Here is a 16,393-nt window from a genome sequence, read left to right as displayed (position 1 = left end):
CTTCACGAATATCACAAAGGAAAAGCAAAAATTCAGCTGTGTAATGAATGTTCCTTTTTGTACGATCCTAAGACTTTTACTCCTATTATTAGTTTAGTGATTTGTCTCATTATCAAAAAAGGGGGGAGGATTGTGTGCAAATCCTATTGTCGACATATGTAATGATATTGTAAAAAGACCAGATCTCTTGACAGTACTACTGCTTTCTTTCAAATTCCAGACTCGAAGATCGGTTATGAGCTATTCTTCCAGTGAACGAATCAGCACGAAGCCAGTTCATTGGAGGCATGAGGCGTTAGGGTTTGATGTCAGTCTGTACTTTTGTTTTTCATTTTCTTGAGTTCTACTTTAATGTCAAAAATACGACTCGGGTGCAAAGTATAATATCTCGCCCTTCAGCAACCACACAACTGCGTCGAGAGACTTTTGGAATTTTTATGTTACTCGAAGTATCGAGGCCAGAGATACGAGTCTTATTACATACCTCGCCCTGTGAACGGTCAGGCTGTATAATCATTCGATAAGTTACTAAATAATGGGATTTGAATTTTTTAAGGCACCATCCCATTTAGAGCATTATTGTGTCTGAGACGGATAGGATTATGTTCAAGGTAATATCAGCCACTGCGGTGACGTTAAGCTGCAACAACAGAAAGATATAAGTTCAGCCGCCACTTAGGGAAAAAGTGACGGTGGCTCTCTCATACTGTATTTTATTAAATTTATACATGCTTCAGGAGTACGGAGTCACATTGATGCAAGAGAGGCCTCGATTACCTTGGCTGACTATACACAATTATTCATCCTACAATTTTGGATCACCGGAAATTCAAGGGAGTAATTTAAGGATGGATTTTCTTCACGTATCGACAGTGCATTCATATCGATGTGGCATCACGTATTCTCGTGCTGCTTTGGCTATGGATCGGCCATACGATCCAGTCAAATAACTCAGTTAAGTGTATCCTTCATGCGACAATAAAATTATTAGCCAGCTGTGATTCAGCCGATCTTTCTTAGTAAGATTTCCTCTGATGTATGAACAAATGCGGCCAGGACTGTAACATCGAAGGTGTCCATGGCGATGATATAAAGCCAAGTTGTCTCAGTCGTTCTAGGAGTGCATCCAGGGCGATTGCCTCGGGCGCATTTAGTCTAGGGATATTTTGTTATGAGCTGCGCGTCAAGGCCGTATATCCATTATCGGCTGAGAAGGCTTGAACAACATTAAATCTACGAAATACTTGCATTAATTGAGCTCATCCTGTGGAAGCCTCATTTAAAGAGCTCTTGTCCTACACATCTTTGGGCACCTATCTCTTGTATGCTCTTCTCCTGTTGACCCTCTTTTGAGAAGGCTCCTTTGAGATATCGATCCATAGTTTATAATCTATTGAAAAGAAGAGAGTGTTGAGAAGAGAGCTATGTTGTGGGGCTGGTATCTTGGTGAAAGGATACACGTAAGGGTTGCAATTAAGGGATCAGCTTTCTACTTCTCTTCTTCTTAGAGTTTCTTAGTATAGTGGAAGGGCTCCGGCGTGTGATGCGGATAAGGAGTATACTTTTGGTTTGGTGGTTCTCTCCACTGCCAGCTTATCAGGATTGAATGGCTATATAAGCTAGATGCTTCTTCTAGGCCTCCATTGCAGGTGTACAGTGGAAAAGAGGGATGTTCATAGTTAGAGCTTCTGCCGCCTGCCGTGGGAGACTAAAGAGAGTCATGCTTTGTAGGTGAAATACTGAAGAGGCGGTGCCTATACCCAAGGATGTCACTGTATGCGGTCGAGCATTGACATAGGATAACCACGTAGCCCGATACCACAACATTAAAATTTCGTTTCTTGATTCTTGCTTCCGCACTTTAATTCGGATTTATTTTTTGTTGTTGATTTGTTTTATGCATATATTTTTCCATTACCTTTATTGAAAAAAAATTTTCGTTAAAAATTACAAATTTACACCCCCCCCCACTCTTGTTAGCTTGTCGGGCTCGTACTTCCTTTATAGGCATGCAACACATGGCTCGGCTCTCTATATAACTAAACTTCTCTATTTTGCTTTATTTTATTTAGATTCCCTAAAACCTCTATTTGGACATAACCCATTTAGATATATGTCCTAAGGTTCACAGAGCATAATATATACCGACTTTTTTAGATATATCTTGAGAAGATCATTCTAAAGGACATGCATAACTTTTAAGCGATCAGTTGTCTGTAGAGAAATTAAATTAGTAATGCTCATGATCAATTCCACTTGGGATGCATAGCTCTTCGATTTATAGGATATAGTACATCACTATTAAATATACTAATGCTTTTTATGAATGTAGATGTGACATGGTTTTCACTGTTTAATGATATTTATTTTATTCTCTTTAATCTTATAATAATTCACACAAAATCCAATAAGTACATAGTTCATTAAAATCTATTAAAAACACATTATATTTCATATTATAATCCGAATGTGCCTCATACAACTTTGTATAATTATTATAGAAATAAAATCTACAAAATTTAACGGATTCTAATACAATATTATAATGTTAATGATAAGATTGTATAGCATCATAACTCCAATAAACATCACTAGAATAATAAATGTAATTAATATGACGAGATGTCTAGCGAAATCTATATACTTACCTAATTATTCATTAGGATTTAAAAACAAGCTCTATATAATATCAAATCTTAGAAAATCCTAAAATAAACCAACATATATTGATTAGAAAAACAATGATCTATCTCACTTAAGCGTGGTGTTTTCTTTGTCAATAAAACAGACTACTTCAAGAAACAAAGCAGCACACCTCAATAAGTTTTTATTGTGCATCTCACTGAGGTAACCCAGGGTTGACCTACGGAAGGCCTGGAGTTTAAGTTACACCTCAAGTATGCAAGTGGAATAATAACCCAAGCGAGGCAGCAAATCGTTCGGTTACAATAATATGTGGTATAGTTGGTAAGTAAATATTAGAAAGATTATACAGAAATTATTTAGAAAAATTTATCTTAAGTATTATACTTAAATTAGTAACTTTAATTTAGTAATTATCCGATTTAATCTCCCCATTCAATCTATTATAAACATAATACAATTAGATTCCAAAATAATCCCTGATTGCATCATTTCAAACATCCTTAATTTTGAAATATCACTCAAACCTTACCAAAATCCACTGATTCTTAATTTCACCAATAATAAACGGACCTACACTAGATTGGGGGTCTTGCTTGTACCAACGGACTACTACTTAGGTTAGAGATCTTGATGGCTTTCTAATTTATCTCTGTGTTGTGACACTCTAGCATTGTAATATTCTAATGGTACTAGTGTGTTTCTTTTAGCTTACAAAATAGCTTTGTCGTGATATGTGCTACACTTTACATTTCTAGTATATGTTGTATGAGAGCTGTATTTTAAATTACCCATAGGTATAAGGCACGCTCTTGTTTGAGTTATCTATAAGTTGCATCCTCCCTGCTCTCAGGGACCTTGTGGAGGCTTACTATACTCTAAAGCGTCTGAAAAAGTGGTGTGAATCGCTGTTTAAAAGTTAAGTGTTAAAAATTAAATTGTATAAAACTACTTTAGGACCTGCTTCAATCTAAGTGTGCTCATGTCTCTCCCTCTATATAGATTTTACGCCATATTGTGGCTGTGGATTTAATTTTTTCAAATATCATTTTCATTAAATATAATAGAACAATGATTCTGCTGCTTGATTTTTCTCGCTGGGAGATTTCATAATAATGTAAAGCTTATAGGGAACCGCCGTGCAGTGTGTAGACCTAGTAAATTTTCTTCTTACTTTCGCATTAATAATCCTATATTGAGATTGTAAACAATTATGTGAAATCATAAAATAAGGGCATTTAGTGAATTAAATAAAATGAGAGTCCAAAGGGAAAAGAAAAACTATCCTTACATTCGACAATGTTCCTCTTTTATATTTGAAAGCACATATAATATTATAATATGGAGCATATGCCAGCATAGCAGGAAAAGACCTCGCACTCGCAGAAAAAAGGGAGCGCGACATAGCTTTATCTCTCACAAAGACGAAATCAAGAACGAGGACACAGACAACTCTAAGAGTATTATATAAATGCCTTATTTAAGTATTCACATCATTACCGCCGGTTGTTGGCCGGCGAGGCGGAAACCCACCATCCCTTACTTCTATACCAACGTACTACGTATGCATAAGTGTAAATATTGTCTACACTGCCAAATGAAATGAGACACTCTTTTTCTAGTGCTTATCTTGATATATTTCTCTATCGCCTTTACACTTACTATCTTGCGCAAAGTAGAACCAATATGATCGTTTCCTAGGATGCTACATCGACATGTGCCCTAAGTGCACTGATTCGTTATGCTCTATTCTTAAGATTAATATAGATTCCTAGACTCTACTCAACCAACACATGATAAGAGAATTTCTGATTAACTCACCCTAGAAATATAATGAATTCTAGGGGAGAATAGGCCATAAAATTCGTTCAGGTTGCATGCATTGCATTCTCTCTTCTTTTAGTACAATTTCCCCGCATTTGAGTAGAGTCCGGATAATCTGGCCCTATGGGATGAAGGTGCCGACCTAGGAAGTAGTCATTCTCAAAATTTATATTTTATAAGCTTTTTTTTTTTAGAGCATTTCTATATCGTCCACGTATGATTTGGAGAACTAGTTTCGACCCAGCATATTGGCCTCATTTGACATATTAAGCAAACTTAATAAAATTTAAATTTAATATTGCATTAGTAATTAGTAAGCCGTAAGTAAATCCACTAAGACGTGTTGGTGATCACTTAGAAAATTATCGTAGTCTGATCGCCCGCTCTCAAATCCAAGTGGCTCTAAAACTACTCCCTCCCTATTATCTTACATTGGCCTGACCCAATAACATAGAGATTTTATTTACCGATTAGGTGGTTTTAGCTGGCTTCCTTTTCCATGCATAAATGAAAGAGGTCCAGATGTATTACGTTACAGTCGTAATGATTATGTCGTCATATGTGATTCCGCAATACGACAACACATTCACTTTTATAGATTTAGTCAAAGGTTGATGGTACAGGGCGTATAAACACACCTTCTACACTTGTCATTGGTGGATCACAGCGTACGCATACCTTTACGGAAGCATTAAACCCTACCATCTGCATCACACAGATGATAGCCGTACCTGCTTACCTTCTCATCTAGTGAATGATTGAGAGCATACATACTATAGTGTACTTCTCTCTTATCCTCTCTCATATTTTCTCTTCCTATTTCATACCGCTACTTCCTCAGTCGAATGCGATTTTTGAACCATGTGTGACTTATTTGATACAAACTCAATAAATGAAGAGCTATTATCTTCTCCCTATAATTTTATTGGAAAACTAGAAACCTCCTTTGCACTAATATCATTTGGAGAGGAAGATTAAGTCAAACATCCTTATAGAGTGTCCTAAGTCAAGGCTCAGATATAATTAACTATGGGCTTTGCGCTTCCATGATGGAAACCGATGCCCCATAATCAAATAAATCTCATTCTGGCGTGTGATGATATCGCGCGAAATAGTGAGGGAAATCTGCTTGAATGGGATGGGTAGATAGATCCAATGTATCTACATGACGCTCATGATTAAAGTGGTGTGTGGTAGGAGGAAGAAGCACCTGCCACTTATGCCGGGCCATGAAGCGACTGAATCATATTATAACTCGATGTGGTGTCGTCAACTATAGTAAGGCCCGTCGGTTTGTCGAATTGTAACGAGGTCACTTCTGGTGCATTCTTTATTCATTATTTTTTTTGGTAAGCACAAAGTCCACAATGTACCTTATTTTTATGTGATACATACATAAATCAGGATATATAAAAGTGGTTCGAATACTTCTTTGCATCGAAAACCCATTGACCAAGAAATATCGTTCTTTTGAGGGACACCTCTACAGAAATTCTATTTAGTCTCTATTTAAATAATAATATGTTAAAAAATTGTCTAGTGACCACCATGGGGACAGGTTTCTCTCTCCATCGTGTTGGATGTTAAAATTATCTTCTTGTAAACTGCCCGCCAGGTTTAAGAGTTAATTATCTGTCATTCTTATATGTATATATATATATATATATTGCGTCCTGAAATATTCGCGGCGGTAGAGAAATATATAGTTTAATGTCTTAGCATTGTACGAAGATCCAGCACACAATCAGATAAGTGAGAGGGTGTAACATTCATAAGAGACACTAGAGTTTTTATGTGGAAAACCCCTAAAAAGGGGGAAAAACCACGGGGCCTGGCCCAGTTTTAATGAATCCACTAGTATTTGCAGTCGGTTACAAATGAGGCCCTTTCTTGAGAGAAGGCCTTTGATTGATGTAACAAATGTACATGAAATAGATTGCATTACATGGTGGGAGTTACATATACATATTTATTTGATCAGAAGGACCGTAGTCGGCAGGAGATCGGGGTCAGAAAGACCGTTGTCAGTTGATGGAGGTCGGACCGTAGTAGGCCACGAAGGCCTGAAGTACCGTAGTTGGTAGGAGATTGGGGTCTGAAAGACCGTTGTCTGTTGATGGAGGTCGGAAGGACCGTATTAGGAGACGAAGGCCTGAAGGACCGTAGTCGGTAGGAGACAGGGGTTTGAAAGACCGTTGTCTGTTGATGGAGTTCAGAAGGACCGTAGTAGGCGACGAAGGCCTAAAGGACCATAGTCGGTAGGAGACTAGGGTCTGAAAGACCGTTGTCTGTTGATGGAGGTCAGAAGGACCGTAGTAGGCGACGAAGGCCTAAAGGACCGTAGTCGGTAGGAGACTGGGGTCTGAAAGACCGTTGTCTGTTGATGGAGGTCGGACGGACCATAGTAGGTGACTGAGGTCAAAAGGACCGTAGTCGACAGTATTATGGGAGAACTATGGGCATTAGGTGGTGGCCTAGTGGAGCTCACGACCTTTGATGATGATCTGGCGAAGACAAGGGCCTCTAGCAAAGGTGAAGGTCTCTGGCGAAGGTGAAGGTCTTTGGTAAAAGTGAGGGCCTCTAGCGAAGGTTAGGGCCTTTGGAGAAGGCGAGGGCCTCTGGCGAAAGTGAGGGCCTCAGATGAAGACGTCAGGCCTGAACGTCGGGCCTTGAGCATAATGTTGGGACTTTAGCAGAACGTCGGGCTTGAACGTCGGGCCTTCAGTAGAACGTTGGGCTTGAACGTCGGGCATGAACGTCGGGCCTGAACGTCAGGCCTTGAGGTGGTGGTGCTGTGAAACTTTGACGGTGGTCCGGCGAGACTCCGGTGGTGGTACGGCGAGGCTCTGGCGGTGGTCCGGCGAGGCTCCGGTGGTGGTCCGGCGAGGTTCCGGCGGTTGTCGAGGAGGAGCTTCTTCCTTCTCTTCCTTCTCTTCTCTTCTTGCTTGGATCCCCTCTCACGAGAAATGAGGGCTATATTTATAGATTTTATGGAGTGGCATGGCTCGTACATAGGCGTGAGATCAGGGGCGAATAGGGAGTGGTTGAATGGACGGTCGATATCGAATCCTTTGATCATGTACTGTTCGTTGGACATTTGAAGGTCATAATGATGTTGGAATTAAGTGATCTTGGGCTCGTTGGATTCGTCTCGTCGAGCCGTTCGATTCGAGTATAAGCTCGTCGAAATCGGACCCATTTGGGCTCGGATTGGATCGAACTTGGTGTCGTTGGGTTCGTATTTCCGAGACGCTCAGTTTGACTATACGTTTGTTGAAATCCGAGTTGAGATGGTCTCCAAATTAATTTTTGAAGTTTCCAACTTGATTTTGCATCGAGATTCATGCCCGATCAAAATAATTTTTACATGACGTATCAATTTAATTTTTGCATGACGTATCAATTTTCGGAGCTACAAAGGAACTAAAGCCTCAAGCTATTTCTGAAATCTAAGGCCAAAACAAATTCCCGAAGGAGATTAGCATATTACCAAAGGAGATTACCGTATTACCCTCGCACGAATCATAAAGTCGCTTTGCGTTGGACAGATGTTCATGTCTGGAATAATCTAATCTCCTAATTTCCACTTTCCTTAACGGTGGACTTCACATTTGAAGTGGACCATAGGAGAAGATAAGAAGAAGATAGGAAGATCTGATTTGGCGACGCTCCAAATCCTTCTCTGCCCTCTCATTGGTCCAGAAACAAACCAAGAAATCTCAATCCCCGCCATTCACTCCACTCACCAAGTCCTTAAGCCACCTCTCTCGCCACAACCTTATAGAAACCAGAAACCATAGACACCTTTCGTTCACAACATCGAATGTAAAAATATCACAAACCAGAGGAAAACTCAGCCTGAGAATCAATGGCAGCCACCATCATCAGGCCAACTCCATTCCTCGGACAGGCTCGGTCGGCTTCGGCCACCCCAAACCCTCTCAAGGAAGCCCTGCAAATGGGAAACGGAAAGTTCAGAATGGTGAACAATCCAAATTCATAAAAAAGATAACATTTTGAAGTGTTTCATATCTTCAAATTTCTTATTTTGTGTGTGTTTTCAAATCAGGGTAATGAGCTGTGGTATGGACCTGACAGAGTGAAATACTTGGGACCTTTTTCAGCACAGACACCGTCATACCTTAATGGAGAATTCCCAGGCGATTATGGTTGGGACACTGCTGGGCTCTCGGCCGACCCTGAGGCATTTGCCAAAAATCGTGCTCTTGAGGTAAAGGATTATCCTTTTGCATCAAACTTCATCAAGATTACAGTTTTCAGCGTCCGTTCATCCTTCTTCTCTTTAGAATTCTTACAGGAGATTTCTTAATAGTTTCCAGAAGAAATGCCTGATAAAAAATATGACATGGATTCTTTTTACATAAAAATTTATGCAGCTTCCTCTTGTTTCCAAAAGTAATTGAATGGTATGTAGATTTTAAAGTTAAATCTTATGAGAATTCAGCTTCTCAGTGACCAAAACTTTCATTTTGGGAGCCACTTCGGTCTCCAATGCTAGCTAATCTTCTACGAATATCACAAAGAAAAGCAAAAATTCCGCTTTGTTTTAAGAGAGATTATTAGATGTGCAATAAGCAGCAGTTCTCCATTATTGTGCTTTCTTCCAGGTGATCCATGGGCGATGGGCAATGCTCGGAGCTCTTGGATGCATAACTCCTGAGGTTCTGCAGAAGTGGTTGAGAGTGGATTTCAAGGAACCAGTTTGGTTCAAGGCTGGCTCCCAAATCTTCAGTGAAGGAGGCCTCGATTACCTTGGCAATCCCAACCTTGTCCATGCGCAGAGCATCCTTGCTGTGCTTGGCTTCCAGGTAGTTCTCATGGGTCTTGTTGAGGGCTACCGCATCAATGGCCTGGATGGAGTTGGAGAAGGCAATGATCTTTACCCCGGCGGCACCTACTTTGATCCTCTTGGCCTTGCTGATGATCCATTAACATTTGCTGAGCTGAAGGTGAAGGAGATTAAGAATGGCCGGCTTGCAATGTTCTCCATGTTTGGTTTCTTTGTTCAGGCCATTGTCACAGGGAAAGGGCCATTGGAGAACCTCTTGGACCATCTGGATAACCCCGTAGCTAACAATGCGTGGGCTTATGCCACCAAATTTGTTCCTGGCTCTTGAGCAACAAGAGGTTTTCAAGAGCTTTGGAGATTGAATTTGTACTGTGAATTATGCTCATGATCAATCCATGATGATTTTCCTTTCTTGCTTGAATGTAGTTATGTATATTTTTTTCTTTTCACTTGACAAATTTGAATGTTGAAGGCTTAGGATGAATCAATTTCATTAAATAGTTGAGATGTTGCTTTGCAGCAGATAATTAAGCGATCAGGATTCCCTACAGTCTTGAACAATCTCTGGAAGGGAAAAGCACAGAGGGCTTGTTTGGCTTATTGAAGCTGAATGTATGCATTCAAAGTCATTGTTTGGTTGGATTCAGATAGAAATTAATATTGTTTTGAAATTAATCAACATATATATTGCACTCGACCAATCCTATAATAATCACTCAAATATAGATTCTTAATTTTCACCAATAAAATAAGTCAAAATTAAATTAATAAATTCTTCATTGGTGCAACAAAAATTAAGGTATGGTGCCCTTCCTAGCTTACACTTAATAAATTTAATCTGTTGTGTATAAGTCTCTTCTCTTTTTTTTTTTACAAAATATGAGTTTATTCCAATAATGAAAGAGGATACTATCAGCTTAACCAAAGAAAAAAGAAAGATTACACATCCAAAAACAAAAATGATGAGATAGCCAACTGCACTCAGAAAAAGGCACGTTTCCTGCAACCATCCAGATGTCAAAGGCGGAAACTAACAACAACCCACTAAGAAGTAAATGAAAGAAGCAGCAACATCCCAAACAAGGCCATCAAACAAAACAAGTTGAAACACCACCAGTGGCTGCTGATAGGGCTCGACAGTCCATGCTCATTGCCCATAAAAGGATCGAAGAAGCTGCTAAACCAACCCCCGGCAGCACATCCACCCAAATTAGAGCCAAACACATCTGCAAAAATCCCGAACTCCAAGCAACCAAGAAAGTGACATAAAACAACCAAATATTAGACCTTTTCTTGATTCACCTCTTCTTCACACTTCTTAATAAATCAAGAAAAGAAAATTTTGAAAGATATGGGTGCATATAGTTATGTTAAATGTTAAGACACTTGGAAGAGAGTGAATAACCGTTGGCACTTCTGTGCATTTCTTTATTATTATTATTTTTTTTGGTAAAGCACAAAGTCCACATTTATATGATAATAAAATAATATTAAATTTATAGAATGTTGAATTAGAACATTAGTCTCTATTTAATAATAATATGTTAAAAAAAATTTGTCTACAAGGGAGGAATCATAAGAATTCATCTTAGGAGTGCTAGAACGCTTAACTTTAGGGTTTTTAAAAAAAAAATTTCTCCGGTTATATAAAAAAACGTGTTGATGTTTAGTGTTTAATTCCATTAAAATTAAGGGATTTCACATAAATATTAAAATAAAATTAATTTTCATAAATTGATCCAAATACATTAAAGTAATTATAGTGAAATAAATGGTCCCTAAAATGGTAAGAAAATGTTATGAGTTTTGTTCTACTTTCTAAAAATAAAATAAATGATATTTGAACTTATTTTTATAAAAGGAGCAATTAATTTGAGAAAGTATCGTCGATTTAGCTTTGCAAAGAGTTTTTATTAATTCATTAAATCAATTGAAGCTATGACCTGAATTTTTATATAAACATTTGTCTGAAGTATGATATTTTTAAACTGTTTAAAAGAAGAACAGGGCAGTTGGAAATCATTGAACAGGATCAAAGAGAATTTTCAGAAGTTAGTTTTTTGTTTGATGTTCTTTGCAAAGAGTTTTTATTAATTCATTAAATCAATTGAAGCTATGACCTGAATTTTTATATAAACATTTGTCTGAAGTATGATATTTTTAAACTGTTTAAAAGAAGAACAGGGCAGTTGGAAATCATTGAACAGGATCAAAGAGAATTTTCAGAAGTTAGTTTTTTGTTTAATGTGTCATAACTTTGTATGATATATAGGTTTTGTTTGGCATAATTTTTTGTCACTATTTTTTTATTCATATATATATATATATATATATTAAAAAATTCTCATAGAAAACAGCTAGACAACTGTCAGGAAAGAAGACATGATGTCAAGTGAGCTTCAAGGTGCAATTGCTCGGCTTTTCTTACACAAATTTTCTAACCTGATTAACTAGAATCAGAGTTATCAAGGGAAGCTACAGCTGATGGAGGAGCTCAATTTGTTGGATAGGTTCTCTTATGTCCCCCGGATGGTTTTGGAGCTCCACTAGGGCTTTGCCCTAGCCGCCGCCTATCCGTCTGACAGCAAAATTATGGCTCCTCCTTTCAGTTTTTTAAGGTGGTCTCTTTCCTCTCTTCTTGCTTTTGTTCTTCTCCTTTTGTTTTTTGGTCTCTCAGCATGATTTTCACCTCAATCGCCTCGTCGACCGAATGGTGGACTCATAGTTGCTTGATCCGGATTTCCTGAAGGTGAAGTGGCATTCTCGTTCATTTTTGGATGTTTTTTTCGTAAGTTCTTTTTTAAATGGATTTCCTGATCTTAAGAATTATACATGCATTTCGTGGGCTTCCTTCCCTATGGATTTCCGAAGAGGAAATTTTAGCTTTAGCAGCTCCATTTGAATTTTCTTTAGTTGGTAAATTCCATGATCGTAGGCCATCACTTGATTCAATTAGGAATTTCTTTTTCAATCTTAAGCTTAAGAGAGTTTTCTTTGTTACCCTTCTAAATCTCAAGCATGTGTTAATTAAACTTGAGAATGATTTGAATTATAGTCGCATCTTCTCCCATCGATTGTATTTTGTGCATAACTGCTACATGAAACTTACCAAATGGTCGCCTTTCTTACACGTCAACGTGGATTCCTATGTTATTCCGATATGGGTATCCTTCCCTAATCTTTGTCCTCATTTGTTCTTCATGGTTTGGGTTCTTTGTCCGGTAAACCTTTAAAAATTGACAGTGCAATATCCGTTGGATCGAGACCTTCTGTTGCCCACATACTGGTTGAGCTGGATATCTCCGAGCATTATCCCGATCGTATATGTGTTGGCCCAAATACATTTGGTTTCATTCAATCTGTTGAAATGAAAGCTTCTCCTTCATTTTGCGATTTGTGTAAAGCATTAAGACATTCAGCTGTGGAATATCACAAACTTCGCCCTCATTTAGGTGATAATCTGGTGGGCACTTTGTCCTCACCCCCACATGTTAATGATGTTGTTATTGGTTATTTTATGGATGGCATGGATGAGAGAACTCATGTGGTTAATACTGTGATTAATAGTAGCCCCAACACTGATGGTTTTTCTCTTAGTGATGTTCCCTCTACTTAAAATGTTGAAGTATTGCCTGTTTTTTATTTGAATGAAGGTGAGTTAATTGTTGGTTAAAAGGCTATTGATATTACTAATGTTAGTCTTCCTCCTTATGTTGTTGTTTCTAATTTGGAGAATAACAATTTGTTTGGATCGAATGGTGCCATCAATGATGGCATGCAAGGTGCTGTTGGGCTTGGTTTAAATGTCATTCGTGACTCTACTGATGATAATAATATTACTATCAATAGTAATTTCTTGGTTGTGTCGACACATATTGCTGGTGTGGTGTTCAATGGCGTTCTTAATCCTAATGAGCTAACTCCTTTTTGTGGTTTTAATCATGTGGATTTAATTAGCATTTCCACTGGTATTGTTAATGCTTCCTCTTTGTTGTATTCGATTAAGGATGAGCCTCTTATAGATGTCCCTATTTCTTTTCTTTCTAAGGATGATCTGATAGATCATTTGGGTGTTGATTCGAATGCTAAGGATGTGGTTCACAGTAAATGGCTTGTTGGTGACGATTCCTTAGCTCTTGAAAATGATGGAGAGGATTTTCATGAGCCAGAGGACGATTCTTTGGAATTATATGGATTAGATGTTATTCACATTGTTGTGATGATTCTTTCAAGAAGGATGGTAAAAGGAGGAGAAAAAACAAAAAGAAATAATTTCTTTTGAGTGCTTTCTTCCTTCTTTGATTTGTTGTTGGTCTTTTTCCTGATGGGGTCGGTTGTTGAGCTTGTGTCTTTGGCATGTCTCATTGGGGGGCTTTCTACCATCTGCCTATTGTGTTTCTTTCCTTCGAGGGTTGTTGTCTCAATCGAATTTGTGTTTTTGGTTGTTTCTGGCTGCTTGCCTCTCTTTGTTTTGTAGGTTTTGGTCTTTGATTCATGAGGATTCATTTTTATTGCATCTGTTGTTGTACATGGTTGGAGGTTGAGTTGTCTGTTGATCTACTAATTGGTTTTGATTTTGGTTTTTCTTATTTTTTCTGTAATAGGTAGGATTTCAAGCTCATAGATTTTATTTCAATTGTTATAAATTTAGAGAGTTTCTGAATTTTTATTAAAAAAATTTGAAGCGGCAGCTAATGAAAAGTTCAAAGAGTCTTGGAAGTAGAATCTTTAATTAAAAAAAGATGAAAAGATCGATTGAAAGTTTTAAGATATGATAAAGTAAAAAAACCACAGAAAATATGAATAGTTCAATTTGCCAATTAATCTTCTACAAGTGTAAGCTTACAATTTAACGCAGCTCAGCATAGTTTAAAAAAAATATTCCGTCTCACGACCTGATTATAATGGCGGACTGAAAACATAGTTTGTGAGGTGGATCTTCTACATGTGTAGCAGAGGTGATCAATATGAACCTTTACGGACATCAATTTGAGGAGAGCTCCATAAATATGTGCATCGTAACACGTAAATGAATAGAGTAATTATCTCAGCACTCTAGGCGCCAACTCAAACTAACAGTTCAAGTCTTACAACCCATTTTCTATGACAGGATAAAGGTGTACCATTATAATCTTTGACTCATATTGTGAAATTATTTTAACTACATATTTTGCTTGATTTTTTATATAAAATGTTTATGACTTTTATAAGCTATAATTTATGTATCTGTGTATGTAAAAATTTTATTATTCTAAAAGAGATGAGAATGCTCAAGTCGATGAGTGGTTTCATTCTTAGAGACAAAATGTGAAATGAATATATACATGAAAGGGTTGGTGTAGCTCCTGTGGCAGGCAAAATGGAGAGAGTCGTCTTAGATGATTTGGACTCATCAAACATCAGATTTCTGATGTAGAAATTATTACGTGTGGAGTCCAGATGTAGAGTTACGTCCGGTTATGCGAATGTACACACTGTATACAAAAGTATACTGTGTACTTTTGTAAACAATATTATTTTTTTATTTTTTATTTTCAACTTTTATACACAATATGTATATAAAGTGTATTCTCACAGCCTGAATGTAATGTAATAATTTCTCCTTCCGATTACCTCATTAAAAGAGTAGATATTGGTCTATGTTAAAAAAGATAAAATTGACTAGAAAATATTAGAAATAATATTTGTTTTATTAAATTCAAATAAAAATTTAACTCTTAATATAAACAATAAAAAAAAATTCCTATAGCCGTCTCTTTATGTTGCTGTGAAATTATAGCACGTTAACAACTATACAAATTTCACGGGATGTAGATTTTTGAATCGCGCGACAGAAATTAATCCTCTTTTAAACGGATTTTTATTAGGTTTGGACACTTGACGTAGCTCTACATCCGGACGTTAATAAAATATCGCCACGTGCTCTTACTCTTTACCGCGCGACCCGACGACCCGACCCGGATCGGAACCCAATATTACTATGTATTAGCTAATTTGTACAGACCAGAGTATTGCTAAGTTTTGCTCGGTATTGCTCGGTAACGAGAAATACCATTATGTCAAGACCAATACCTAGCAATACCGAGTAATACCTAGTAATACCGAGCAATACCCCGATTTTGCTAGGTATTGCTCAGTATTGGTCTTGACAGAGCGGTATTTATCATTATTGCTAAGCAATACCTAGTAATATTGAACAAAACCTAGCAATACACGAACATAGCAATACCGGGTTTCCATTCTGGGTCGGGTCGTCGGGCCGTCGGACCGCACGGTAAAGAGTAAGAGCACGTGGCGACATTTTATTGAAATCCGGATGTAGAGCTACGTCAGGTGTGCGGACCTAATAAAAATTCCTTTTAAACAGTAAAACAGGCCAAGTTAAGTGTAAGAATATACATCCCATCTTCCTTGGTTAATTTTAGTGTGGATGTTTTGAACTAAATTTTCACGTTGGAAAGCAAAGACCAATTATTTTGATTGTAAATCTCCACTGATTATTTTAAATTGTAATTAAAAAAATAATAGAGGGTTAATTAGCCATACATTTTTTTTATGCATTTACCACGGCAAGTATTCCAGATGTGCAAACTGCAACTCTTGACATCACGTTCGAAACTATTCACCATCTGATCTCGATCAGACGGACCAAGTTTGCGTCTTCACTAGTTCCTTCTAGAGGAAAGAAATGTTGGAAGCTTCCCGATTTCCCGGTTCTGACTGATCGACATCCATCCTTGGTATGACATGTGTCAAGATACCGCGTGACGAAATATTTTTTTCCCTTGCGCTTAGAATAAGGAAAATTTTGGTCACCACGAATCTAGACCAGGATAATTCTTAAGGCAACGTTGACGCATCTTGGCCGTAAGATAAGTTATTATGTCCGAAAATTAATCAGGATGTGCTAAGTTATTTTTTTGCTCGGTGGCGATGTTGGGTATTGAATGATGTGGCGTGTTTTGATTGACTTCCGCACCGTCAGGTATCCGCACATAATAATTTCTCAACCATAAACTTAGCCGGCCTTCTCTGATCAACTAGATTAGACCGGGCCCAAGGCCCCGAATTGCAGCACAAATCATGTACCATATATTTCACCTTCTTTATAGCTAG

General features: G+C 37.7%; 1 protein-coding gene and 1 long non-coding RNA gene across 3 annotated transcripts; both read left to right on the top strand.

The window, feature by feature from the left end:
* The first annotated feature begins 8,240 nt into the window (after positions 1-8,240).
* LOC110106494 (chlorophyll a-b binding protein 3, chloroplastic) lies at positions 8,241-9,775 on the top strand. The gene is made up of 3 exons (XM_020836428.2): positions 8,241-8,449; positions 8,537-8,698; positions 9,096-9,775. Exons 1-3 carry the CDS (start codon positions 8,336-8,338, stop codon positions 9,603-9,605), a joined length of 786 nt encoding a protein of 261 aa, XP_020692087.1. The 5' UTR covers positions 8,241-8,335; the 3' UTR covers positions 9,606-9,775.
* Positions 9,776-11,631: 1,856 nt separating this feature from the next.
* On the top strand, positions 11,632-13,570 carry LOC114579548. Of its 2 annotated transcripts, none has more exons than XR_003700577.1 (3): positions 11,632-11,895; positions 12,027-12,065; positions 13,326-13,570. It is a non-coding gene; the product is annotated as an uncharacterized LOC114579548 (long non-coding RNA). The 2 variants fall into 2 exon arrangements; XR_003700576.1 differs by lacking the exon at positions 13,326-13,570 and adding an exon at positions 12,521-12,724.
* The last annotated feature ends 2,823 nt before the right edge of the window (positions 13,571-16,393 follow it).

The sequence above is a fragment of the Dendrobium catenatum genome, unplaced genomic scaffold, assembly GCF_001605985.2.
Source record: "Dendrobium catenatum unplaced genomic scaffold, ASM160598v2 fragScaff_scaffold_488, whole genome shotgun sequence".
Lineage (NCBI taxonomy): Eukaryota > Viridiplantae > Streptophyta > Magnoliopsida > Asparagales > Orchidaceae > Dendrobium > Dendrobium catenatum.
The sequence above is the reverse complement of the archived record's forward strand: the minus strand, read 5'-3'. Positions and strand labels throughout refer to the sequence as shown.

Coding starts and splice junctions, on each gene's coding strand:
- LOC110106494 (XM_020836428.2), top strand. CDS start 8,336: ATGGCAGCCACCATCATCAGGCCAACTCCATTCCTCGGACAGGCTCGG. Junction 8,450..8,536: donor GAAACGGAAAGTTCAGAATG/GTGAACAATCCA, acceptor TTTTCAAATCAG/GGTAATGAGCTGTGGTATGG. Junction 8,699..9,095: donor CCAAAAATCGTGCTCTTGAG/GTAAAGGATTAT, acceptor GCTTTCTTCCAG/GTGATCCATGGGCGATGGGC.